At 39.6% G+C, this 26,785-nt stretch overlaps 1 protein-coding gene across 1 annotated transcript in view; it reads right to left on the reverse strand.

Moving 5' to 3' along the window:
• Positions 1-26,785, reverse strand: part of ogfod3 (2-oxoglutarate and iron dependent oxygenase domain containing 3) — a 94,301-nt gene that overhangs the window by 22,520 nt on the left and 44,996 nt on the right. The window contains exons 5-8 of the mRNA XM_068004239.1: positions 22,687-22,751; positions 21,497-21,553; positions 15,933-16,086; positions 7,772-7,895 (exon numbers count right to left, since the gene is read on the reverse strand). Of these exons, the coding sequence (XP_067860340.1) occupies positions 7,772-7,895; positions 15,933-16,086; positions 21,497-21,553; positions 22,687-22,751 (400 nt within the window). The remainder of the gene's footprint in view (positions 1-7,771; positions 7,896-15,932; positions 16,087-21,496; positions 21,554-22,686; positions 22,752-26,785) is intronic.

A 26,785-nucleotide genomic window follows, 5' to 3' on the forward strand; every position in this document is an offset into this window, starting at 1 on the left:
TATGAGGATTGGGTTGGGTGGTAGTGGTGGGATGAGTACTGGGGAGGTGAGTAAGTGCAGGTAAGTTGAGGATGAGCTTTGAGTGGGTGTGAGGAGTGATGTGATAGAGTAGTGCTGGCAGTGCAGAGGGAGTTATGGGGTGGGGGCGGTGATGTGGAAGACGGAGTGTAGGAGAATGAGTAAGTGTACTCACTTTGGCTGACCTAGTTAGGTCATTGAAGCGATTCCTGCACTGGATCCAGCTGTGGGATACGTTGCTGCTGCTGCTGGTGGCCTCCTCTGCCAGGCCTTCTTGGTGGCAGTGGCAGGCCATTTCATCCCATCTGCCTGGTAGAATATCTCTCTCCTCCTCCTCACCTCATCCAGTAACACCTGGAGTGAGGCATCATTAAACCTGGGAGCAGCCTTACCCCGAGGCTGCTCCATCCTGTTCTTTTGGTTGTTTGCTGCAGGAGCAGCATTGATGGACTGCCCCTTTAAATAGGGCTCCTCCTGCTGACAGCCTGTGATGCGGGTGCGCAGTCTGCCCGCTGCACAGGTTTGGGAAACCCGGAAGCCAAGATTTACCCGTGATCGCATGGGGAACACACTGATTTTACTGGGCGGGTTACTCACGCGCCCAGTTGCCCCCCCGCCGCTGCCAACCCGCCTCCCTGGTAATATCGGGGCCCTGGTCTCCATATTACAAAAAGGATAGAGAGACACTGGAGAAGGTGCAAAAAGTACAATGATGATACCAGAACTGAGAGGTTATACCTGTCAGGAAAAATTGAACTGGCTGGGGCTCTTTTCTTTAGAAAAGAGAAGGCTGAGGGGTGGCCTGATAGAGGTCTTTAAGATTACGAAAGGGTTTAATAGGGTAAACATGGAGAAGATGTTACCAATTGTGGGGGCGACCAAAACTCGGGGCCATAATCATAAGATATCACTAATAAATCCAATAGGGAATTCAAGAGAAACTTCTTTACCCAGAAAGTGGTTAAAATGTGGAACTTGCTCCCACAAGGAGTAGTTGAGGCAAATAGCATAGATGCATTTAAGGAGAAGCTAGATAAACACATGAGGGAGAAAGGAATAGAAGGTAATGCTGATGGGGTGGGCGGAAGCTCATGTGGAGCTTAAACACCGGCATGGACCAGTTGAGCCGAATGGCCTGTTTCTGTGCTGCACATTCTATGTATTTCTATGTAAGGGAGGGGGTAATGCAGTCAGCAGTTGCTGTGGTAATTTATTGGCAAGTTGTTTTGAGTTCCATCATTAGCAGGTTTGTAGAATGAGTCAAGTTAAAAAGCATGTTTATTGTGAGGATATACAACTCTCATTTCCCCCCTTCCCTCCCTAGTTATTTTCTCTTTCATCCCCTTTTCAGTCCATAGCCACGAGCGTGAGTGGCAGAACTGCTCCCAGGACACCGCCAATGTCATTCTAGAGCTAGCTGCTTAGAGGCACACTGTTTTTCTTTCATTTATGCTGCTCAAGAGATGCTGGAAGCTGAAGTTCAGTTATGGACTGTCATGTTTCCATGACTATCAGTGCAAAAAAGATGATAGACTCCTTCTAGTTGATCTTCTTGGTAAATTTGCTAAAAATGTTAATGACTAATTAATTTTAAAATACCTACAGCAGTGTATTTTACACAAGGATATATAAACATATATCTGGTCATTGTACTGTCTTAAACTGGAGTATAAATTTACTGCTGTATAACAAAATAAATTGTTTCAAGATTTCTAGTTGGTTCCTTGATTTTTCAAACGAACTACGCAGTCATAAATGAAAAATAATGTCCATTAGTTTTGAATTGCCCAAGATAATATTTATGATATGATCGTGAGGAGCAACAAAACAATGTACTAACAGTTAATATTGGATTGCACATCATCTTTCTAAATGGGTAATATAGTCCATTTAGCTCAAATGAGTGTTTCTTAATTTAATCTGAGGTCTGATTTCATACTCTATAGCTCTTTGATTTGTGGGAAAGAAATACATTTAGAAGATGGAAACATTAATTACTGATTTCAAGAAAAAAGATACTCTAAGGAAACTCAACACAAAAAAAATAAGTGGCTCATACTCCCAGCTGAACATTAGGATGCTACAAATGCCCAAGTAGCTTTTCTTCCTCAGCTTGGCTAGCTCATTGATATCAGTCCCATGATTCAGCACTACTCCATCTTGCAATAAGAGAAAGGAAAGGGATAAAATATCACAGGCTCCACAATGCAAGCAAAAGATCTGATGTCCTTTCATTTCTGCAATGTACGCTGCAACGGTCACACCTCTTCATTGCATCTTTCACCTTAATTTCCGACAAGAGGTCGCAGCACTGAATCTCACAACAATTAGGACAGCAAACAGTGCCACAATGACATGCAAAGTCAACCAGCATAGGAACAGGAGTAGGCCATTCAGCCCTTCGAGCCTGTTCTGCCATTCAATGAGATTCAATGATCTGTACCCTAACTCCATTCACCCGACTTGGTTCCATATCCCTTAATTCCCATGGCTAGCAAAAATCTATCGATCTCAGATTCAAAATTATTAATTGAGCTAGCGTCTACTGCTTTATGTGAGGGAGAGTTCCACACTTCTACCACCCTTTGCATGAAGAAGTGTTTCCTAACTTCTCTACTCAATGGTCTGGCTCTGATTTTAAGGTTTTGTCTCCTTGTCAGAGTCTCCCCCACCAGCAGAAAAAGTTTTTCTCTATCGACCCTATCAATTCCTTTCAAAATCCTAAAAACCTCAACAATCACCCCTTAACCTTCTATATTCCAGGGAATACAAACCTCGTTTATATAATCTCTCCTCATAGTCCAACTTTTGGAGCCCTGGTAACATTCTGGTGAATCTGCAATGCACGCCTTCTAAGGCCAATATATCCTTTCCAAGGTGCAGGGCCCAGAACGGTACACACGGACTGCAGCGGTTCAAGAAGGCGGCTCACCACCACCTTCTCAAGGGCAATTAGGGATGGGCAATAAATGCCGGCCTTGCCAGCGACGCCCACATCCCATGAACGAATAAAACAAAAACACAGTACTCCAGATGTGGTCCAACCAAGGCTTTGTATAGCTGTAGCAAAACTTCCTCCCCTTTATATTCTAGCCCTCAAGTTATAAAGGCTAACATTCCATTAACCCTTTTGATTATTTTTTGTACCTGACTACTACATTTTAGTAATCTGTGTACACGGACCCCTAAATCTCTTTGGACCACCACTGTTCCTAGCTTTTCATGATTTCAAAAATACTCTGATTTATCCTTTTTTTGATCCAAAATGGATGACCTCACACTTACCTATTGAAATCCATCTGCCACAGTTTTGCCCACTCACTTAATCTATCAATGTCTCTTCGTAATTTTATGCTCCCATCTAAACTCTTTACTATGTCACCAATCTTTGTGCCATCGGCAGACTTGGATATATGGCTCTCTATTGTCTTATCTAAGTCATTAATAAATATAGTGAATAGTTGAGGCCCAGCGCAGATCCTTGTGGGACACCACTAGTCACTCCTTCCAATTCGAGTACATACCCATTATCCCATCATAGATGAGAAACGAAGCCAGAAGTGAGGAGAGGGGACAGGTGTTTTAGGGTGAAAGTGTAAGCTGGCACACATTGGAGGGAAAGAATGGGAGGAAAAGAAAGGGAGACAAATATAAAAGCGGAGGTGTGGAATATGTGGAGAGGACAGAAAGAGGAGCATGTGGTTGGGCAGAGAGTGGTTGGGTAGGGTAAAGAAATCAGAAGCCATAGGAGGTGGGTTGACGAATAAATCAATGCCATTGGCTATTTTCAATTGTTCCCAATAAGTTAAATCCAGTGTTGACTCATTAATTTAGGCAAGCCATGCAGGCATGTAAAAGGTATGAACAGCTTATCTTGAGCTCTGGTCAAACTGAAGAAACATTGTGGCATTGGAATTGGCTGTTGGCTTTAACTGTTTGCTGCAACAAAGATGAGCAGAGGGAGCGATCGGTCAGCTTGCCTGGTTGGAGGGGAAAAAAGTGTCAATGACCAGAAGATGCTAGGTTTGGTCTCTGATCCAGGCAGACTCAGCTGGGCAGCAGTGAAGGCACTACAATTGCTGTATCCATAGAATTACATTGAAATCACAGCACAGAAACAGGCCATTCAGCCTAACTGGTCTAAGCCAGTGTTTACTTTCCACACAAGCCTCCTTCCACTCCAGTTCATCTAACCCTATCAGCATATCCAACATGGACCAGGAGGAGGGAGAGCAGTGAGATAAGCCAAGGTCCTATCCCTAATTACTATTCAGTACCTGCTGTTGAAAAATGCATGTGTTGGCGCTGTGTGAGGACAGGATTGGGCTTGGGGTTGGTTTGTGATATCCGCTGTGATTGAGTAATTTGCCGTGCATCCTGATCATGATGAAAGATCATTTGGTACCAGACGTTTGCCAATGCCCATGGAAGTGTGCTCCCGCAAGTCTCACTACCTTCAGGAGAGGAGGAAAAAATTTAGTGGGGAAATGTGTGGGGAGAAGATGGCAATGATTCTATTATAATAAAATGCTGCAAAAGAATTCAATAGCAGAATGGAGAAGTTAAGATTACACTTATCGGAGTTTGGCATTTTGTCACGTAGTAAGTTCTTTTTGATACTTGTAAGGTGGTAGAGGGGAGGGAAAGTGTAACATTGTATCATTAGCAGAGAAACCAGGTCTTTCAAACACTTGTTAAACAACCATGTTTACTCTAATAAAACTCACTCATGATGTAAAATTATAATAATTTCAGTCATTACTCAAAGAAATGAAACTGCAACAATTGAATAAACATCAAGGAACAATTTCAATGTATGATTGAATACCAGCTACAGTGCATTTAATGAGATAAGCAACATATTTAGAAATAATTATGTGCTAAATATCCACATTTTGCATCAAATTCACCCCAGCCTGTTGCCCACTCAGTTGCAGATTATCTGTTATTTCTAAGGTTGTTGCAATCATTCCAGCAAAAACTTGTACTGCCTGAGGTACTTTAGATTTTTCCTTTTGCATTCTACAGTTCTATTTCTTGGCTGTTCTTTCATAAAATTAAATGATTGGTACCAAACTTATTGAAAATATAATCAGACAAAAAAAAAATTCTGTCTGTTTATGTCCTGCCTTTGTGTTTGTCTTTCTTTCTGCATGAAACGTTCTCACATACTTTTTTTCATTGTTATCTCTGTATCTCACTTTACTTCTGACTTTATTCTCACTCTTTCTGTATATCCCTTTATGTAACTCCCATTCTCTCCGTATCCCCTAACTTCAGTACATCTCACATTCTCTCTGTATATTTAGGACAAATGTTTGGTTGCCGACATGCTCAATTTATATTAATAACACTATTTAAACCCAGACCATGTAGCAAAAGTGCAACCAACATGCTGTGGGTCAGTACTAGGATTGTGTGGGGGAGGTGGGGGCCAAGCACAAGAGGGGAAGAGGCTGGCTGGGATTGCTGCCAGGTGTTCAGGTAAAGGGGAATGGGGTTGGGGCAGGAAAAGAGCAGGGCAGAAGCCAGCTCAAACTGAACCGGAAGAGGGGTAGACCTCGGTTGGCAAGAAAGAGGAAGCCTTGCCTTGCCTTGGCTTGGAATGCTCCTTCCTGAGGACTGGACGATCTTCCTGCTGTTGTAGTGATAGTCTGGAGCGACAGTACTGCTACTTCAGCAAACCACCGGAAAATGCATGGGTGAGAGAGAAGCTGGAGACCTTGTGCAGGTGGGAGTGAGGAAGAGTCCGAGGGTTCGGGCTAAGAGGAAGCCTGGAGGGCAAGAGCCATGGATCATTAGGCTGCAAGCTGGGAGGGTCAGTGAGGCAACAGGAAGCCCAAAGTCGCTCCATACCTAGCTTGTAATAAATTTTCATTGTTTATGCCACAATTTTTGCAATTTTCCGAGATGTGTTTTTAACATCACTGACAAATTGTACAGTATAGAATTCATCAATTTCTAATTATGGGAAACTAATGTGATGACAACTCTGTTGACAATGATTATGGCCTGATTTTAACTCAGGATGGGAATCGAGTGGGCGGGGGCTGAGGTGAGTTGAAAACCATCCTGACCTCGGCAGCATGCGGCCCGGGTGACTTCAACTCCTAGGCCTCATCTGCATACCCCCGGTCAGTTGGCCACCTGAAACTAGTGGGAAGTGGCAGCTGGCCACTGTGTGGGACCATAATGTCGGACAGTAAGTGATGATCCCTGCCACTCAGGTGAGTAGGCCCTCGTGATCAGGAGGGTGTTGGAGCACGAGCTTCAGGCCTTCATCCATTTAATTGTTAATTTGCCCTAAACCTAAAACACAGGAATATATATTTCACACAAAAGTGATTAAAGACACAATGGATGTGGTGAGTGTAATGACTGTTTAATCCCAATTGATTATTTCTTTTAGGCAAACACTGGAATCAATGTACTACCCAAAGAAATTAAACAAAGTTAACTTACAGAAACGGATGGACGAAATGAAAATTTTGTTCAACACAGGGAGGTTTTGACCAAGTACATAGTATAACAGGAAGATTTTGGAGAGACAAAGTTTAAATAGAATAGCAACATGCAAGCTTTTGTCTTTGACCATATCATGGAGCTTCAGGAGTCATTTATAAAGGTTTAAACCCATATTCCCATTAATTTACATGTATATCAAGTTACCAATAATAGGAGATCTTGCTGTTCTGGTTTGAAATTTATCCACCCAAAGAGGTAACAACACTAAGAACAGCCCTTTCCAAGGCTCCAAGCCAACAACATTCAAACAGGAACAAACAAGTAAGAAATAGAAGCACAAACAGGACTGAAGTGCCAAGGCTCCAAGGGCCAAATTACCAGGATATAGGGGCTGCACGTAGCCCACAGGCTACAGTTTCATTTAAAATAATGTCTTTCCAATTCTCCAGTTGATAAAGATGGTGTGTTACAAATCTTCGTATAGTCTACAAGGTCCAAGTTCAATTTGCAATCTGTGTTGAGCTAGTTAATTTCAGTCAGGGTGAAAAATTGGTTGCTCCAATTTGCCCCTGTTCCTCCAGGTTCGAGAGAAGTAAATCAACAGAATTCCTGCCTCTAAGCACTTGCTACAACCCTTGCTAAAAGACTGCTTGTGTGGACATAGGATGAAACCTACTGTGATGGCCCACTCTCATGAACAAATAGCCTGCTAAAATTGCCGTCTCGGGTCACACATGAGAATGGTCACTTAGCTGAGCTACTTGATCGACTGTGAACCATGGAACCAAACCCTAGCAAGAGGAGCGGGGGGAGGGGGTGGGAAGAGATGAGAAAATTGGCCAATAAATTATCCTTTCACTTTTGGGACCTGGGTTTGAATCCACCTGACAGGAGGAGATGACCATGACAGTTTTAACCCACTTTGTATTAAGCATGAGCACACAACGAAAAAAAACCCACAATTCAGCCTTACTCATAAAGGTAACAAGATGCACTCGTGTGAAAAATGTAAAAATGGACACTAATCTAATAGGGATGCTCTTTTGAGGTTAGTGTAATTTGATTGTTACTTTAATGAGACAAAATATAGGAAGTTTTACACAACAAATGGGGCCAGTGCATTACCTGACCTGAGAATCCCTGATGCTGACATTGAGTGACAAAAGTAGAAAATATTCCTCTCTCCAGCACGGAAATTTGAAGAACACAAGACCGAAAATATTTCAAAGAAGTTTCAAGCATTTTCCTTGGGTACAGAGTATTGAGAAAATGTAAAGAAAAATCATACCTATTCGTGGCTCCACTGTTCTGTTGGCAAGTTCATCAGCGAACACAAAACGTCCACCACCAAAATCAGTCTTGTAGTCAGAGAGGTACAGTAGTGAAGTGTAGTCAAATGATCCATATGTCACCTGTGAAAAGCATCAGAGCAGCAGGTCAGATTTAGTTCCTGTTTGAATGCCACTGAAAAAAACTACTGAACATTATCAGCTGTAAACAGTTGCAAGTGGAGACAAACAGGCTTGTGTTTTTAGTTCATTTGTCTAACTGTCACTCAACAAATGTAAACAATTTTACAACACCAAGTTATAGTCCAGCAATTTTATTTTAAATTCACAAGCTTTCGGAGGCTACCTCCTTCCTCAGGTGAACGATGTGGAAATGAAGTCCTCGAAATGAAGTCGCATTTATAATTCACAGAACAATGCTGGTGATAACAGACAGTTTTTTCAACTGCCCGTTGCCAAGGCAATCAGTGTGCAGACAGACAGGTGTTACTTGCCAGGTCTCAGAATATACAAATCACCAAAAAAAACAACAAACAAAAAAAAACAGAGATAGAGAGGTAGAAACATAGAAAAGACAGCAACTGACCCGTTATATTAAAAACAGATAACATTTGTTCGCTGGTGGGGTAACGTGTAGCGTGACATGAACCCAAGATCCCGGTTGAGGCCGTCCTCATGGGTGCGGAACTTGGCTATCAATTTCTGCTCGACGATTTTGCGTTGTCGTGTGTCTCGAAGGCTGAGACCTGGCAAGTAACACCTGTCTGTCTGCACACTGATTGCCTTGGCAACGGGCAGTTGAAAAAACTGTCTGTTATCACCAGCATTGTTCTGTGAATTATAAATGCGACTTCATTTCGAGGACTTCATTTCCACATCGTTCACCTGAGGAAGGAGGTAGCCTCCGAAAGCTTGTGAATTTAAAATAAAATTGCTGGACTATAACTTGGTGTTGTAAAATTGTTTACAATTGTCAACCCCAGTCCATCACCGGCATCTCCACATCATCACTCAACAAACACAGTGCAATAGCATAATTATTCATCTGTCGCAATGTGATAGTCATAACAGCATTGACATACATCAAAATACCCACTGTTCATGGTGAAATGTTCCGACATAATAATTTTAAAAATTGCCTAATTTTAGATTGACTGGTCATTCATCATTTCATTGGTGTTTGTAGGATTTTACTGAGTGAAATCTGACTGCTGCATTTGCCCACATTACAATAACGTGGAGCATTTGGAAGCAGGTTGTGATGTTTCTCAGAGAGGCGATAAGTTGCTATATAAATTCAAGTTTTTCTTTACACATTGTTAGCAACATCTGAACTTAAAGATACGACAGCTGCAGAGCCTCCATGATCAGGTAACAAAGTTTTCAATCTATTAGTTAAAAGGTTTACAGAATACCAGAAAAAAAACACTTCAATATTGCTGATATTTACTAGATATTGCGCTATATAAGAAATATTAGCCTGGAAATAATTATTCGGATATTATTGTCTGAACCTTTGATGCATTTTTGTCAAAATCTTGGGCTCGATTTTTTTTATTTGTTCATGGGATGTGGGCGTTGCTGGCGAGGCCAGCATTTATTGCCCATCCCTAATTGCCCTTGAGAAGGTGGTGGTGAGCCGCCTTCTTGAAACGCTGCAGTCCGTGTGGATATCAGAACCACTAGATGTGAGAATGGGCCCATGGTGGAAGCAAGTGAATTTCATGCAGGGAAGACTGTTGTATGCGAGAAGCAGGCTGTCAAGGTAAGAAATATTTATCCAGGAAAAATTTCTTTGTGACGGATTTTGTTGTTTTTGAGAAAAATTCACAGTTTTAGTGAAGAAATATGCTGGGCTGCAATGGAGATTAATAAAAGGATCAAAAATGCATTAAAAAATAGTAATATTGTCGATTGTACTCACTACTTCTTGGATCATGAAGGAAGGAAAAAGATTGTTGACAGGAATAGACAATGCCAGGGCAGGGGTGTTATTGATGGTTCACTGCAATATATTCAATGTGGCAGTCTAATCCAAATGTTTAAGATTCCTGCATAGATAAGGGAATCAAGGCCAGAAACTTATCACAAAATACACAGCCTTAAAAGAAAGACTTGTGCCTATATCACATCTCAACACATCTCCCAGAAACATCTATAGACACTTCAAATGAATTAATTTGAAATGCAGTGACTGCTTATGTAGGAAAACAGAAACATTCTGCACATAGCAAGATCCCACAAACAGCAACGAGGCAAAGGACCAGTTAATTTGTTTTGAGAGAAGAAAATCCCAAGACATTTTCTGCTCCTCTTTGTATCAAAAAGCACAATATTTCAATATTGTATTTTTAAGTATAATTCGAAAGAACAGTCTTTTCTTTCTCCTACAATCTACAGGCTTTGAAAAATAAACCTATTATCAATGACAACTTCCTGATTTACCTTGAATTCTCTCCTACTATTGTCAGCCTTGATGCTGTCCTGCACTATTGACCATGGCCCTTCATTGGCTTCTCAATTTAAAAAAAAACTCTTTGTATTGACTCACCGTTCTCATTCCTGTACAGCTGATTTGAACTTTGTAAAAAGTTGGTTTAGGGATAACATTTAATGAAGCCGCTTTTCCTCTCACTAACCCAAAGTCACTCAGGTTAGTTTTAGCACCCCTATTGTAGCCCCAGATGATATCGACAAAGGCAGCATGGACTGATGTCAAACTGCAATTTTCCACAGTCAATTTAACACAACTCAAGGACAAATCAGAATGAAACACAATTCAAAACCTGAATACGGAATTTGAATGCAGATCCTTGAGATTTACATATAAATAGAACTGGGGCTAATAATTGAAGAATTCGAGTGATCAAGAGGGAATAATTGCTAACAGCACAAAAAAATCCTGGAAATTATAATTATGTGTTACCCTTTCAGGGCACTACTTAGCAATTAGAATAATATTAAATGGTGCAGTCCAATACATTCTTACAAAGTCATAACACCAATTCATAATTATATATTTGACACTGATATACAGACAAAAGTGCTGTGAAATGCAATGAGCATAAAGCTATGCGATACATGCCTGTAAAATTTGGAATTTATGTCTGCAGAAATGATTAGATGAAATTAGCAGGCTGAATATTTAATCATTAGAATTGCTCTGATTCAAACATTCAAACGCTAATGCTACTCATTAGCAAAGCCCAGCAAAACTTACACATTCTGCTTTGCAGTAATTGATTAAATGTTTTATCCTGTATTTTCTCAAAAATTATGGAAGAAAACCAGTTGATGAGCAGCAATCACAGTGAAGGCTGTCTCTATGGAACCCAATTACCCTTGACACTCTAATGATTCTACATGTCTCTCAAGAGTTAGTGTCTCTTTGTTGTTCTTAATCATGTCTTGCATGCAATCCATGGACATTGAATGCTACACATAACTTTTAATATTTCTTCCATTAGTTTCTCACAAGACTAAACTGTGTTAGCTTTGACATGCAGTGCATTTGCTGAACAATATAAAGCAGATCAGCTCAAAAATACCTAGAATTACCAAATATGCAAACAGTAGGCATTTTAATATACTTCAATCTTTTTAAAGGCCTTTAAATACTGATATCTGTATTTAGTATTATTTAAATTTTTAAGTCTGCAAATTACAGTGTCAGTTTATGTAGATAGTTGCTAGCTTTTGCAGTTTGGCTATCTTAATTCAAATGTTTGATTATTTTAAGAGTTTGGAAAATGTTCAAGAATGCATTTTTGATACATTGCAATTTGTTCTCATTATTTTGCAGTAAGTTAGCATATTTCTTTCATAAGCAAACTTTCCGTCAATGTAAAATGTATTACCCGAAGAAACATGATCCTGACAGCTTTGGAAATTATGTCATTAAACAAGAGTGTCACATTGAATTTTATCTTCCAACTTCTATATGTCTGGTGTGTAAACTACAGCTAGGAGTTGAGAAAGGAAAAGGGAGTTGCAGAACATAAACACAAATAGGGTCAGATGTAGTTTCTTGATGCGACCTTTGACATATAGGGCACTTGGCTATAGCGTGCCCTTAAACATGGTACTGGGAGCAAACATGCATTTTATTGGACATGCTGAAAATTGGAATCCAATATGTGCACACATAATGTAACAATGTTATGGGAAAATAAAAGAATTAACTGTGCCAACGTGCCACTCTTTTAGCACTAATACAAGATGTACTAGTGTATCAATGATATTCCTAAATATGAAAAATTCCTTTGATAAAGATTTTGATTACATTTGATTAGACCTAGGTATCTTTAGACAGGCACTACTATCTAAAACCCAGTATAAAATTGTAGCTTCTTATACAGAAAAAGGCCCTACAAGTCAAAGGACTTTGCAAGATCACAACAGGAACTATGATCACAAATTATATTAAAACAAAAATGTTACTGCATTTGAACAACAAAGAAGTGGTTTTGCTTGATTACTCCTTCAGAACTGCAGTTTGGGTTTAAAAAATATATTCACTTTTCAGCACCAATTCTAGTGTAGAACTAATAAAGGAAATCCTGCATTTTATTTTTCTTTCAACACACATAATTTTCCAAGGAAAACTTTTTACCCAGTCAAAAATTAATAGAGGTAATACAAATTGAACATTTATAATTAAGATAATTTATACAAATCCACAAAGCTACAGAAATGGCTAAATAAGGTTATGAAATGAATGTTAGAAGTCATGAATTGTTTCACTAAAACATCTTTTAAAATACAGCTTACTGAATAAATTTCTGGTCATAAGGAAAATATAAAACTGTCATCACGAGAGACCTTTACTTTAATGCCTGGGTCTCTGCATTTAATATATCACCAATAGTGATTTACAATGCACTTAGGGGTTATCTCCCCCTGACAAAGCACTGTCAGTACAAAGAGGACTGGAGAAGCCTACAGTATTATACGATGAGAAAATTCAACATTCAGAATTAACACTGACAAAAAGTTTCTTTCTACAACTAAAAAAGCAGACATGTTATTGCCAGACAAAACTTCACTGTCCAACATCAATAGTTTTGAGAAATGTTGCTATTTCACTTTTGTACTTAAATGGAATAGAAATTTAGAAAATCTGAAAAACTGCAAAAGATTACCCAATGAAATTACCCAATCTGTAGTGATTATATCCTGACTTTCTTCTTCCTTGATATTATACAGTGTACACTCTGCTTTTTTCTGCTTTCTAACTGCTTATTTTCTACTTGTGTTATTTTACTAGGCATATTGCTTAACATCTTTCTCACTAATCATATTGATGAACTTACCTTACCAGGGCTCATGAATATCCCCAATCTTCGGTACACACTCCCAACAATACTGACCTGGTACAGCCCATTCTGAGCCCGAAAGCTACACTACAATTGCCACGTCCAAGTCTCCATCACTACACAAAGCTGATGCAACTGAACTAAGTGACTAGACTACAACTCGCAGACCCTGGACTTCCCTTACCACTCCAGCCCCCACAAAATTGCCTGCCTCCTGGCTTAATCCTAGCCTGGTTGCTTCCCACTCCGAGGCCCCACTAAAGCCACTCTCAATGCCTTTCAGCCTCAATGTTAAGCATCCTGATGTTCCAGCCTCAGAGGTGGGGGTACACAGCTAACTGCTGCTGAAGACCACAAATTGAGTTTTAAGCAGGCGCACAGAATCAGTATCACAACTAATACATTAGAATTGTCAAAGTGAATCGGCATGAGGCAGCACAATGCTAGGGCTTGACTCCAGAGGCCAGATAGCATGGGAGATGGGAAATGCAGTAAAATTGGAGAGGGCCATGGAGCCCCAGAGTATACTTCACTCTGAAAGCTATCATGAATGAGAGAGGGCCTACAGCAAGGGTTGGAGCAGATCGCTCAGGTCAAGCCTGGGAGGAAGGGAGTTGAGCAAAGCTGGAGCCCTTAGGAAAGGTGCAGAAGGAGCCAAAAACAAGTTGAAAATGTTTTCCAACTTCCAAATTATTGTTGACAATATCAGAGGACGTACATTTAATTAATGTTTATGGCATTCATTTGTCCTTTGTTTTTGTGGAGGTATTAGCCCATTTAAAATAAACATCTGTGTTAAAATAGCCAAAAGAGGATTCTCATACAAGCATGTTAATTTCAAGGCTATTGATTCTTTCATTTGCAGACGGCAGTGTAACACACTGCAGCATGAATGAGTAGCAGCGCAGGAGTGCTCTCTGAGATGTAGGTTCAATGTCCCACTCGACTGAAAAGAGTCGCTGTCATCAACTGACTTTCCAGTGAAATGAAAGCTGGGACTTGTCAGGAAGACTTGGCTCATTAAGGGGACCTATTACTGGGGGGGGGGGGGGGGGGGGGGGGAGTAGAAATTTTCCCAACTGACTACAAATAACCCTGAAAGGCAATGCTGTAATAGAAAGCGTAGACCTACCTAGATAAGCAGTGGAAAGATTAGAAGTGCTCTGTGTTGCTAAGTTGTGTGGTTTTGGCTGGTTAAGCTCCAGCAGCACTGGTACACACACCTGAGTGAGTCCAAAACAGATTAACTGGTTCCTCATCTCCTTTGCTGTTTGTAGCATCTTGCTGTGTGCAAAGTGACTGCTGCATTTGTCTATAAAACAACAGCGACCATATTTCAAAAGTAATTCATTAACTCTGACATGCCTTGGGATGCCCTGAGGACATAAAAAACTTCTAAAAAATACTTCCAAAAGCTCTTGCCAACTTATGCTCACATCCTCTGGGCTTAACTAAGTAGACTATGCCCTTTTAGGGAGACAGTGCCGTCCATATTAGACAGATGGAAATTCTACTTAATTGGATTTGTGACTCATGATATACTAATAGGGTCATGCATGTACCAGACCTGCCTCACAAAAAAAGGCCCTCAAAGTGAAATGATAACATCCAAAGATGCTGTACACATCACCCAAAAATGTCTTTTCTAGAAATAAGATCAAAATGGCAAATCTCCAAATGACTCCAGATAACCCTGCAAGCCAATGCCTTTTTACTTGGAAAATGGAAAATCCTTCCTCTCAGTTAGGAGACATTCAAATATTTTTTTTGAATCAGCATCGTCTATGGTGGAGTATGTCAAAATAATACAGCCTCCCCATATTAATTTTTTATAAGATCTTGAATGTAATTTGACAACTACACAGAAACCTCACTGTGATGTACTCCTTTGGAGGGTGCAATCAGATTTAATGAACGCAGGTCAGGTACCCGAAGTTTCCAACTGCAGTCACAGCACTAACGACTGCTGTAATTATTTCCCCCTTTAATTTCACTGATTCTACTCATGTTGACTACTGTACTTGTCAACTGTGCTTGTAATGCTGAACAGAGTGAATCCCAGTCACAGTTTTGCAAGTAGAGTTGGCAAGTCTCCTGAGTGGAATCCACTGGTAATGGGGCAAGTTGAGTATTGTACTTGCAATAAAACCAACTCATTATAATGAACAACTATAACAAGCATGAATTACATGCTCCAGCATGATCATTATGGCAAGACTACAGTGTACCATTAAACGGGGCTTCTGTCATTAATCTGCAGATCTTCAAAAGAACATTATTTGTTAGGGATTCTACAACAACCATACATAAAGCACAATATTTAAGCATCGATACATTTTTCTTAAGTTCAGCTTACATATAAAAAATATCAAGAAACTTCTAGTTAATACAAGAATTGTGAGATATTTGATGTATCCTTTCCATTGAGTTTCCAATAACGCTAATGTAGAAACATATTGTAATGAAACAGATAATCATTTAATAAAATACATAGAAAAAGTGACAATGATGTGTTTTCTCATTTGCATTTATTTTGTAAGCATTCATAAATGTAAGCATGACTACGCTTATTCTGGGCATCTAATAAAAAGCAACCATAGGTCATTATGCCCTTTACACGTTAATATTCTAAGGCCATTTTGCCACTTCCACAGAAGTGTTATCACACAGTCTTTTATCATTTCCACAGCAACAGACTTTGCTGTGTACACAGCACTCCCAACTAAACAAAATGAACCACACAGCACATTTCAATGGGAGGCAGATTTTCTCATTGCAGCATGTAATATATGAATGAGTCAAAATTGCTGACTTTTCCATTAGGTATCACAAAATTATCCAATACCTTATCAATGTGTGGATGCCAATACTCATCATGCATAGTCTTGGCCTCAGTATTGTTCATCCTTGAGAAAAAGGTTGGTTTTGTGAGGTGCAAGCGAGTTGAGTCAATCCCAAATGTTTCAGCAATTACTTGCTGAATTCGCCATCGCACATGACTGCAAAAAAGATCACTTTCCATCATTAATTTAAAATCATTAAGCTTTTGAAGTTTCAAAATTAAATCCTACTTTCCATTAGAAAGCTAATCTCTATTAGAAAATGCTCTGCAGTTTGGGGGTTTATGTAATGAAACAAAGATTCCCACTTTTAAAAGATTGTTCTAAGTCATTGTATTGAAGTGGCCAATTAATAGATGGAAGGAGTGAAAGAATAGATCAGTCAGCTTAAAAACATACTGTGGCTTTAATGCTTTCTATAAGTGCGCACAAAGAATAGAAGGTTGAAGCAAATTCCTTTGTCTAGTTACAACATTCGGGCAGCTTTGTGAATTTTATAAATAGTAAGTATAAAATAAATAAGCTGAAAAAGAGTAGTTCTGTTTTTTCAAAACTATGGGCGCTAAATTGGGCTTGGTAGCACTCATTGTTTCGGCGCTACACAGCCTCTCCGACATCCAAGATCGCGTCCGGGATGCGCACGCACGTTTCCAGCGTGACGTGCACCAGACGCCATCTTGGTATAGGAGTTAGCGCAGGCGCAGATAACGAACGCTGCAACCGTGTAAAGTAGGGAGAAAATGGCTTCAATCAGTGTGCAACGCTGATTTAAAGTGATAGACAAGAGAACGCACAGTCTTAACCCCGACCATCTGAATGTGTATTAGAGTGCCTGGAGGACCGCCCCCCCCCCACCAGTGCTACTTAGAAGGGCCATACAGGATTTACAGGTTAGTTGCTGGATTATTGCTTCTGGCTGCCGAGACATTTGTAACTGCTTTTGGAGGTCTCCTAGACTTGAATACTAGGATGCGGGGACATAGTCGAACATTTGGAGCCAAAACGTGCAGGAGTGAAGTTAGGAAATGCTTCTACATGCAAAGGGTGGGAGACGTTTAGAACGTTCTTCTGCAGACGGCAGTTGACGCTAGCTCAATTGTGAAAGTTAAATCTGAGACTGATAGATTTCTGTGAACCAAGGGTATTAAGGGATATGGGGCTAAGGCGGGTATATGGAGTTAGATCACAGGTGCACCATGATCTCAGTGAATGGCGGAACAGGCCCGACAGGCTAAATGCCACTGCTACTTGCAGCCTCTTGATATGCGCCACCTTCTCCTGCAAGAAAGCAGGAGATGTGTGTCTGGGTGATTTGCCTGTCATGTTTGAATAGCTGCTACTATGTGTGGTCTGTGAGCTGTGGGTGGACGGCTTGCAAAAGTGGCAATGTGTGAGGGTGAGAGGAAGCATCTGATTGGAGGAGTTGAGTACTGATGGAAAGAGTTTGCTGGTAGGTGGGTGATGGGGGGGGTGTAGTGCGTGGAGCAGTTGATGTGGCTAGTGGTGCAGTTGGTAGGAGATGCCACTTGACAGTTGACCACACTCACCTTGACCACTCATGTCAAAGCATTCAACTTCTTCCTGCACTGCATTGATGTTCATGATGCTGTGTGCCTGGCATTGACTTCATCCCCTACTGCCTCCCACTGCCTTTTGGATATATGCCTGGAGGGCCTCCTGCCCACCGCCCCCCACCCCCCCACCACCACTGCGGATGTAGGATGTCCCTCTTTCTGTCCAGCTCTTGCACTAAGGCCTCTGGTGCATCAGCAGAGAACCTTCGTGCATGCACTCTCACAGGCCTGGTACAAACTCAGATTGGCAGTTTGGTGAGGTCTGGCGTGCAGATTGTAAGATGTGGGATTTAGTGGTGCACAACCTTTATTCAATGTTCCAACATAACTCATCAGTGTGTAAACATAGGGACGGGACCCGCATCTGTGCTTTATGGGTGCGATGTCTGATCTCCGTTCAGACTCTGTGCAGGCAGCAGACTGTTATTTTCAGCAAATAACAGGTACCAGCTGCCTTTAATAGATTTCTAACAGACAGCCTGCCTTTAAGAGATTGGAGCTCCTTTGCTGGTGGAAAGTGCAAATTGCATGAAATCCTCGTTCAATGCGGATTTCCAACGCAGATTGCAGGTAAATCCTCAGACCTGATGAAAGTCTCGTCCTGCCTGCGCAGGGGCCATTGGGCGCGGGTAACAGCGGATTATGCTACCCCCGCCCAAAAACAGGCCCTATCCAATATTTTCCCCCTATAAGTTTTAGAATGCAGAATTGAATTCACAAAATTTATCTTCCAAATTATTTAACTTGAGAGATATTTTTCAGTTAGGTAATTACCCTTCAAAATTGTAGCATCCTTTAATCTCATACATTATTTCAATACTCAGTTAAAAGTTCTTCAGTTTTTTCAATGCAAATTTACAGATCAGCATGGCTACAATGCAAATCTGGACTGGATATTCCAAATGTCTGCTGGGTCAATTGAAATTTTCTTGACTGAGATTGATAGATTTTTGTTAGGTAAGAGTTATGAACAAAAGATTGGTAATTGGAGTTGAGGTACAAATCAGCCATGATCTAATAGAATGATGAAACAGACTCAATAAAGGGCTGAATGGCCTACTCCTGTTTCTATGTTCCTATGAAATATAGGCAAATGAAAAAGAGATTTAAAGCCTCAAAGTTTATACCATACTGGTTTACATTACTTGCACAATTTACAGGACAATTAAAATTCCAAAGATTTTGACAAGCTAATCTGTAGACACCTTACTCCATCCCAGTTTAGTATTATGTCAAGTATTGTAAACCTACTTTTTGTACATATCATGAATAATAGGAAATTTTATTGCGGTTATTAGAAAGAAATACCTGCAAACTCGTACAAAGTTTTATTTTTCCTTTCATGTTGAAAATATATAGAGGCAGCTTAAAATCTGGTGTAAACAGTTAAGATTCGAAGAACAGCAGAACCTATCTGGCATGATTTTACATAGATCAAGTTAGGTTGGAACACAACATGAGCTGTTGAGCAACACATTTTTGTAGTTGTGTTTGATGATAACCAGATTTGTAAAATGTTACAAACATTGTGCCAGATTTCAGGCACGCCAATAAACTTGATGTAAATTTGCCATTACTGGGTTGACTCCAAGAGAGTAGCGACATTCTATCACACATTCCTTTAATAAGTGATGGATCCAGCACCATCATTTCAGATTGGAATCCTCCGGACAAAGTTTTTACAGAACTCAAGAATAATTTATTTTATTCCTATTTTAATAAGATTATCCTAAAGCCATATAAGTATAATAGGGCAGAAATTACTCAGAGCGGCGAACCAACAGTGCTCGCCACTCCGATGAGGCAGAAATTGCTTCCAAAATAACGGTAAGCTCAACAACGCTTTCCATTATTAGTGACAAAATGGAGGAGCAAGTTTAGGCGTTTGCACATGCGCACTGAAACACGGAAACTCAGAACTTGCTCCTACTGGTTTGCCGGAGACATGACAGCTTCAAATTAAAGGGGTATCGCCCATCGCAATCAGGGAAATCACTGAACCAGGGCCAACTTGCTCATCTGTCCAGCTGGAAAGTAACTAATATCTCCACAGAGCTGATATGCTTAAAAATACCAGGTCTAAACTAGGTTTTAATGGTGCAGTAAGTCTTAATGACTGCCAAACAACTAAAAATTAACTTTTAAAAATGTCGTATCTCATTACTCCCTATTTTAATAGTTTTTGGACATTTTGCAAGCAATTTCTGCCCCGGCAATGTCTTTCGCGATTTGGTCAATTCCTTAATTCTACCATTCTATAGGACAACAATGCTAATTTTGTTACATCAATGGAGTTCAGTTGTGCACCTTTTAAACACTGATTTTCCTTCTCTACTTTTAATTGCTATTTTCCTCACAGTTCTGCACCCTCACCTCAGTTCTTAAACACTCTCACAATCGAAAATCCATTTCTACAATAATCTCCCTACAGGATATAACTTACCTACTGGTATTTCTCAATGTATGAGGCCTTTTCGTGGCACAGCCCAAAACATCTGGCAGGATGTGTTCAACTCTTGCATTGTAAATTACAAACCATTGTTTTAAAGCCAATGTCAGAAGGAACATGCATTGATCATGGTTGGTGGTTAATAACGAAACCATGGCATTTGCATCAATTTGTAATAGTTTACTAACTCTCTCATGACTGGCCATATTTATAGACCCACAAAACAAAAAGGTCTTCTAGTAGTTTGGGAGCTATGTAATGGCAGTGGGTCTCCAACACAATTCTACACAGATCTTTTAATAAGCCATTCAATTGCACAAATGATGTATGTTGGAATAAACCCTAAGGGAACCATTTGGGGAAAGTAACTGTCAGCAATGTCAGAAACCTCATGCAAACCTAGCACTGCAAAATATGAATATTAAATAATGTTTCAAGTCCTAAACTTGTGCAGTTACATTTATTTCTTTGTAAATTTCTATCTGGCTCAAACCAGAGAAAAATTAATCTTCATTTTGTTGGTCAGCACAGAGTTGAACTGAATTTTTCACAGATTTAAATGTTAATTTTCTTGCATCGATACTACCACTTTTTTTTTTACTGCTTTGACTAAATGTCTATTTATGAATTAGATCTAACAGCTCAACATTGCATAGAATTTTAAAAATTATTATTGAGGTGAATGGCCCATAGAGCAGGACACAAACGTTGAAAGGAGTGGGATAAAAGATCAGGTATATCAAGTGGTGATTAGGTGATGCCAGGCTTGAGTTCTCAAAGCTTACTGAGGGAAGTGAACAGTTCCACAGTTTTGAGTTCTTAACAAAGAATAAGCTATAGTAGGAGCCTGTGCAAGAGTATTGATTTCAACAGAATGGTGATGCAGAAAGGAGGAACAACATGTAGGATGGTGTATTTGGAGCTTAGGAGAAACAAGAGAGCAAAATTTAGAGCAACAATGACCACAGTAGCATCAATAAAACAGAGTCAGAAAATAAATGTTGTGAAGGAAAGAAATGAGGGTTAGAATTTGGAGAAGATCGCTAATCCGACAACCATTTCATTGTATCTCATGCCATCTGACAGCAGTGATATATCAACATTTAAAGCCATTCAATTTTCTTATTACTAAGATGTGGAAGTAGGGAGCAATCAATAAGGCTCAGCGAATTGAGCAGATTGGCTTTAACAGCTATTGAAAATCTGAAGTTACTGCTACCACAGCTATTGCTGATATTTTGTGCTGCAGATACAATAGATCTCATAACCTTCCTTAGGCCCCAGAGAGACACAATGAGAAAAAGCAACAGACCCACAGCTTTAAGGAAAGTGATCCACATACACAGTCACAAAAAACTCAAGAGACCAGTGGGGGGGGGGGGGGGGGGGGGGGAGAAAGAGAGAGAGAGAGAGAGCGAGAGAGAGAGACAGACAGTTCATTAATGGACGACCTTTTTGTTATATTTCTCGTAACAGTCATCAATATATGTTGTTTATTCTTACTGCTTACTTAAGTTATCAGAACATTTCAGTGGCATTGTCTTACCTATACAGTGTGAAATCTTCTTCATTAAATATATCTTTTATTTGCTCACCAAAGTACCTGTAAATATAATTTTAAAATAATGCAATGTTATCGCTTTAATCTTCATTTGAAGCTATCCCACTCCACATGAACTCTTCAGTTCCAATTCATGTAGAAATTCAAAGCTTTTTATATAAAGACAAGGGATAGAGCAGCTTCTGATTAATTCTAATGAACATGCATGTTTTTGTGGGTTGAATCTGATTCCCCCATCTCCAAATGGTAAACATGTTAGAAGTAGCACAATGGTCACAACAATCCAGTTTCATATGAGAATGGACATTGGGCTAAGATGTGTATGACAGAAAATATATTACACAGAAAAGCTTTATCTTCATGTTACAATTATGTTCAACACCATTTATGCTGTGTTTTAAAGAGAGCCCAATATTTTAAAACATATAGCAATGAGCAGATGATGATTGGTGTAATATTTTGTCATTTCCATCTCTCAGTGCTACATCAAGAGTTATTGTCAGGTTTCCAATGCCACCTGCTTAGTAAGCCAAGTTTTAAAATTTAAATTTAAATTTAAAAAAGGCTGACGGTTCCTCAAATTACCAATACAGACCTTAGCCACTGCCACATTCCCCAGCAATAAAAACAACACAATCCAACAGAAGCCACATTTACAGACTCTGGGAAAAGAAGTACCTGATGCAAAAACTTTTAATAAAAATTCATTCAATTTGCCAAACTTATGAAAGTTACTGTCAGTGTTCAGAGATACCAAGTCACTGATTAAAGTTACTGTTAATTACCTTACTGAACTGCATATTGGTTTCACTGTTTTAAAGCAAAAAAAAAGTCTAATTTGGGGGTGCAGCCTGTTTGTGGCTTAATAATTTTGTTTGAGTGTGGCTCAATTTTAGGGCTGCCTACGGACATGTCAATATGTTACTTTAACATGATAATAATGACAGGATCCCTTTAAGGTACAATTGGTTTCTGCACTCCTGGGTTATAGAGAGAAAATAAAAAATGCAAGAATTTCCAGTCCTGATCACTATCCAATGAGACCTGCTGCAAATGCATGTGGGTAGATGTTTGGTGCCAAAGGATCAGGCTCAGCTGTGATGCATCCTTCAGTCAAATAGCTTGCTAACACACACATGTAGAATTGGAAAAAAAATAAAAAGCACAGATCTTACCTGTAGATATTAACAAATTGTTTCCCCATTGATAGTGCGCCAGAGTGCAAATCAAGAATGGAGGCCTGGGAATATAAAGATATTACAATAGCAGAATGATTCCAACATGCAGTACAATACTTGGCCCCTCCGGTTAAACTTTTGAGTCATTTACTAATGTGATATTTGTTGAAAATTATTTTGCAAGCAATTAAACTCTGATTGATGCTTATTTCATTTATTGCTTGAATAATCCAGTCAAATATTTAATGCAAATACACCTGTTTGGTCATTCTTTTAATTTCTGAACATGGATCAAATAAGAAATGATCAAGTCTTTAATTCTTCCAGATGACATTACAGAAATGGAGTTTATGCAACATGAAATTAAGGTTCCATGTTAGAATCAAGAGTTTTAGTTAATATAAGCAAAAAGCAAAATACCGCAGATGTTGGAAGTCTGAATGGAAAGAAAATGCTGGAAACACTGAGCAGGTCAGGAGAGACCGTAGAAATTAGCGTTTCAAATTTGTTGAAGGGTTCACACCTGTTTGCTCCACAGATGCTGCCGAACCTGAGTGTTTTCAGCATTTCCTGTTTTTGTTTCCAGTTTATCTGAAGCAAATCAATGGATGTAAGTTCCACAAGTTACTTTCCACTGACAGGTAAAAGTTAGAAATAGCTAGCAGAACTGAGCGACCAGCCTGTATCCAAAAGTCATAAGAGGTCGATCAGAATCTGAGTAACTCCGCAGGACAAAGGATCCAAAGTGGCTATCTACGCTTCAAATGCAATATAATGCCCTAGTCCCCAATGTCATTCTTAATGAATGAAGTGCAAAGACTATAGTTTGCAAGTTCAGTTACAAATCAGACAAAGAGACTATTTGGTTTCGACAGCAAACATTCCAAGACTCTGCAGCAGACCCTTCTGCAACTCTGCTGTTTAATTTGAAGATTAGAGGTTAGATAACATGTGGGCCGCACAAGTGGAACAGGACACATAGGGATGCCACATAAAACAGGCTTCTCTTCCCTATCCTAATAATACATCACAAATCTCTTCAATTTTAGATCTAATTTTAACACTGTGGATTTCATCTGTCAAAAAAAACTTCTTCTGATCTCTTTTGCTGTTGAAAGCAATCTGCTTTTCTGTTACCCCAAGCACTACTTTTAGTTATAAATAAAAACAGAAAATGCTGGAAACACTTCGCAGGTCAGGCAGTATCTATGGAGAGAGATAGAGTTCATGTTTCAGTTTGATGATCTTTCCTCTGAACCCTACTTTTAGCTAATCTGAAATGACTTGCAACTAACTCCCAGTCCTTATTATTTTATTCCTTGTACATTTTAAAATAATAATTGTTGGCCAACAGGTTATTTTTGACTTTATTCAATCGTTATATTGACTTTCTCTTTTTTCATTTCTCCCAAAGAGACATACTTTCTTTCCAAATCTTAAAGTAGTCTTAAATATTCATTTTTTCCCCCACTTTTACCTCTCCGAGTGGGAATATATAGCTGCCGTTACTAGCGCTGACTCTTTTTTGCTATAGCTCTTTTTCAGTTTTCTCTTTCCTTCTCCAATTCATCCCACAGGCACTGATTCATGCCACAGTCATCAGTAGCCCTCCGGACTCTGTGTTCTATTGGCCATTCTTCATGTGTCAGTCTGGATAAAGGGTAATTTTCAACTGCATCACCGTGACGGTAACCTGGCAGAACGGATTGGCCATCCATTGAAGAACCTGCCCAATTTTTGTTCCACTCAAATCAATGAAACAGGCTGTACAACGGGTAGGCAATCCATTCCAGCACGTTACTGCGGCAAAATTGACAGTTACGCTTGGAGTGCCTATGCACTATTTGACTTTGGGGTAAATTACAGACCAACCCGATCCTCAAACATTTATAGGAATGGGCACTTTCAGCACCAATCAGGTTAAGGAACCCTTGCCTCTCTCCCTTCCCTAGCCCAGGGAAACTGATTTCAAAGGAATAAAAACGAGGCGGGTTCTTCAACAGACAGGCGATCTGTCCCATCAGGTGACTGCCCCCAACTGGCAAAGTTGAAAATTATCCCATCCTTCTCCAGGGTGACACATGAAACAACATTCTTCCCTCAACCAATACTAATTAAAAACCAATGGATTGGAATTCATCTGATGGCTGTTTGTGGCCCATTGCTAGTGGAGAATTAGCTTCAGCATTGCTATTCTTGGCATTGATTTTTTTTTCTGATTACACTTGTGAAACTCCTTGGGACTTTTTCTACATTCATGGTGCTGTATGATTGCTGTTGTTTTTGAAGTCTGGAGCGCTACTGATGCAAGTGGCATGAATCAATGCCTACAGGAGAGGAAGAGAGAAAACGGATTGCCTGCTCATTGCAGAACCTGTCCGATTTTCATCTCTCTTTCAGGTGTTGATCCACATGCTGTGTAACTTCCAGCATTTATTGCACATTTGCTGCTTTACTTCTGAAATTTTAATTTATTCAATCGGGTAGCAGTTAAGCAATGGATTGAGTACAATTATATTGAAAGGTTGTCTATGAAAAATAATTAAATGAAAGCAAACTGGTGAGTTTCAAGTTGCACAATAAAAACGGTAGCCAGTAGGACTGCCTGAGTTATTGATACATTCTGTGGGATGTGAAGCTTGAAATTTTACCAGAAGTATGTTCAACATTATGTAAATATATTTATAAGTTGGTCAGCTACAACTTGTGTTCATAAGGTCAGAGGAGAACGCTGGGGGGGTCTGCAAGACAAGTAACTTCTTTTTCTTAGAATGACTGATCTCTGGTAACATTTGGGAGGCGGGTTCTTCATTCATCAAATATTTAACTGTAAACTTTTCATTGTAGCTTGCAGCAAATTTATCTTACCGATATTTACAATGGCAATAGATGCATCAAGTATTACCTTCCTGTCACTTTTTAAAAAAAATCTTCTTTGCAGAAATTATTTTTCTTGAATACCTTATGATGAGTATTAAACAGCAGAGATGTTCACGTCAGTCACTTTCTTAATTTAGAGCATTCTCTGAATAAAACATCGCTTGCAATTTGGTGTCAAAATGTTCAATGCTAATAATTTGTTTTTAGCTGAATAAAAAAATTTACTTAACCTTTAATAAAGCAGCTAAACAATTAGGTCAAGTGAATCATTCCATTGCATTATTTAATTAAATCACATGAATAGAAGAATATATTTCAAAACCCAGTTCAACAAATGAATTTAGTTGGGTTTACAGAGATCTGGTATAGTGATCTTACAGTTATTTACTTGGGAAACATTACAAGTGCCTTTATTTTACACACAGAATGATAAAGTATGAGGCACATTTATCAAATAAACTGGCAACTATTCCAAGAACATTTCACTGTAAAAACGATACAACATGTAGCTTGAAGATCCTTCGTGCAATACTCCAAAGTTAAGAAAGATACTGAGCTTTGAAGAAAGGCTAAAAATAGGGGCAAAACTCCTACAACAAAGCCTACGAATCCAAAGTCCAAATTCATCATCTCCACTAAAACACGCCAAAAGCGGTGGTCTGTTTATGGAATTAGTGTTGTATTGGTCCCAGTGTTACTCAAGAAGTCAACAGAAAATCCTGTAATCAGGCCAGGTTACTCCATGTGATGATGCATATTGTAGCCACCATTTACACCAACCGACCAGCAAAGGCACAATTTCACAGGTCAACAGACGATGTGCTGGGCAGATGTTAAGATGTGTCTGGCCATTGTATACAGGGTGCATGCACTGGGTAGTGGCTCCAAAATGTAGTGCCAAATTGCTCATGCAGAACACAGCATGTATGTGCCTGGGCGTGCATAATTGGGCTCCATGTTTTAGAACAAACTGGAGCATCTCACTGTGGCTACTTCATCGTGAAGGTGACGATGTGCCACATTCACTCCTGTAGGACAGGTATCACAAAGGCAATAAATACCAGTAAGGTGGCACGCACTAAACTGAAGTCTTCCTTGTAGCGTATAATAAGCGAGTAGAGCAGCCCCTATAAGGAACAGGAGTGGCAGCAATGGTTGATTCATCTTAACAATCCAAATAGGGCTGCTGTAGTTTGTTTCCAGATAATAATATAAA

The sequence above is a fragment of the Heptranchias perlo genome, chromosome 23 (assembly GCF_035084215.1).
Source record: "Heptranchias perlo isolate sHepPer1 chromosome 23, sHepPer1.hap1, whole genome shotgun sequence".
Taxonomy (NCBI): Eukaryota; Metazoa; Chordata; class Chondrichthyes; order Hexanchiformes; family Hexanchidae; genus Heptranchias; species Heptranchias perlo.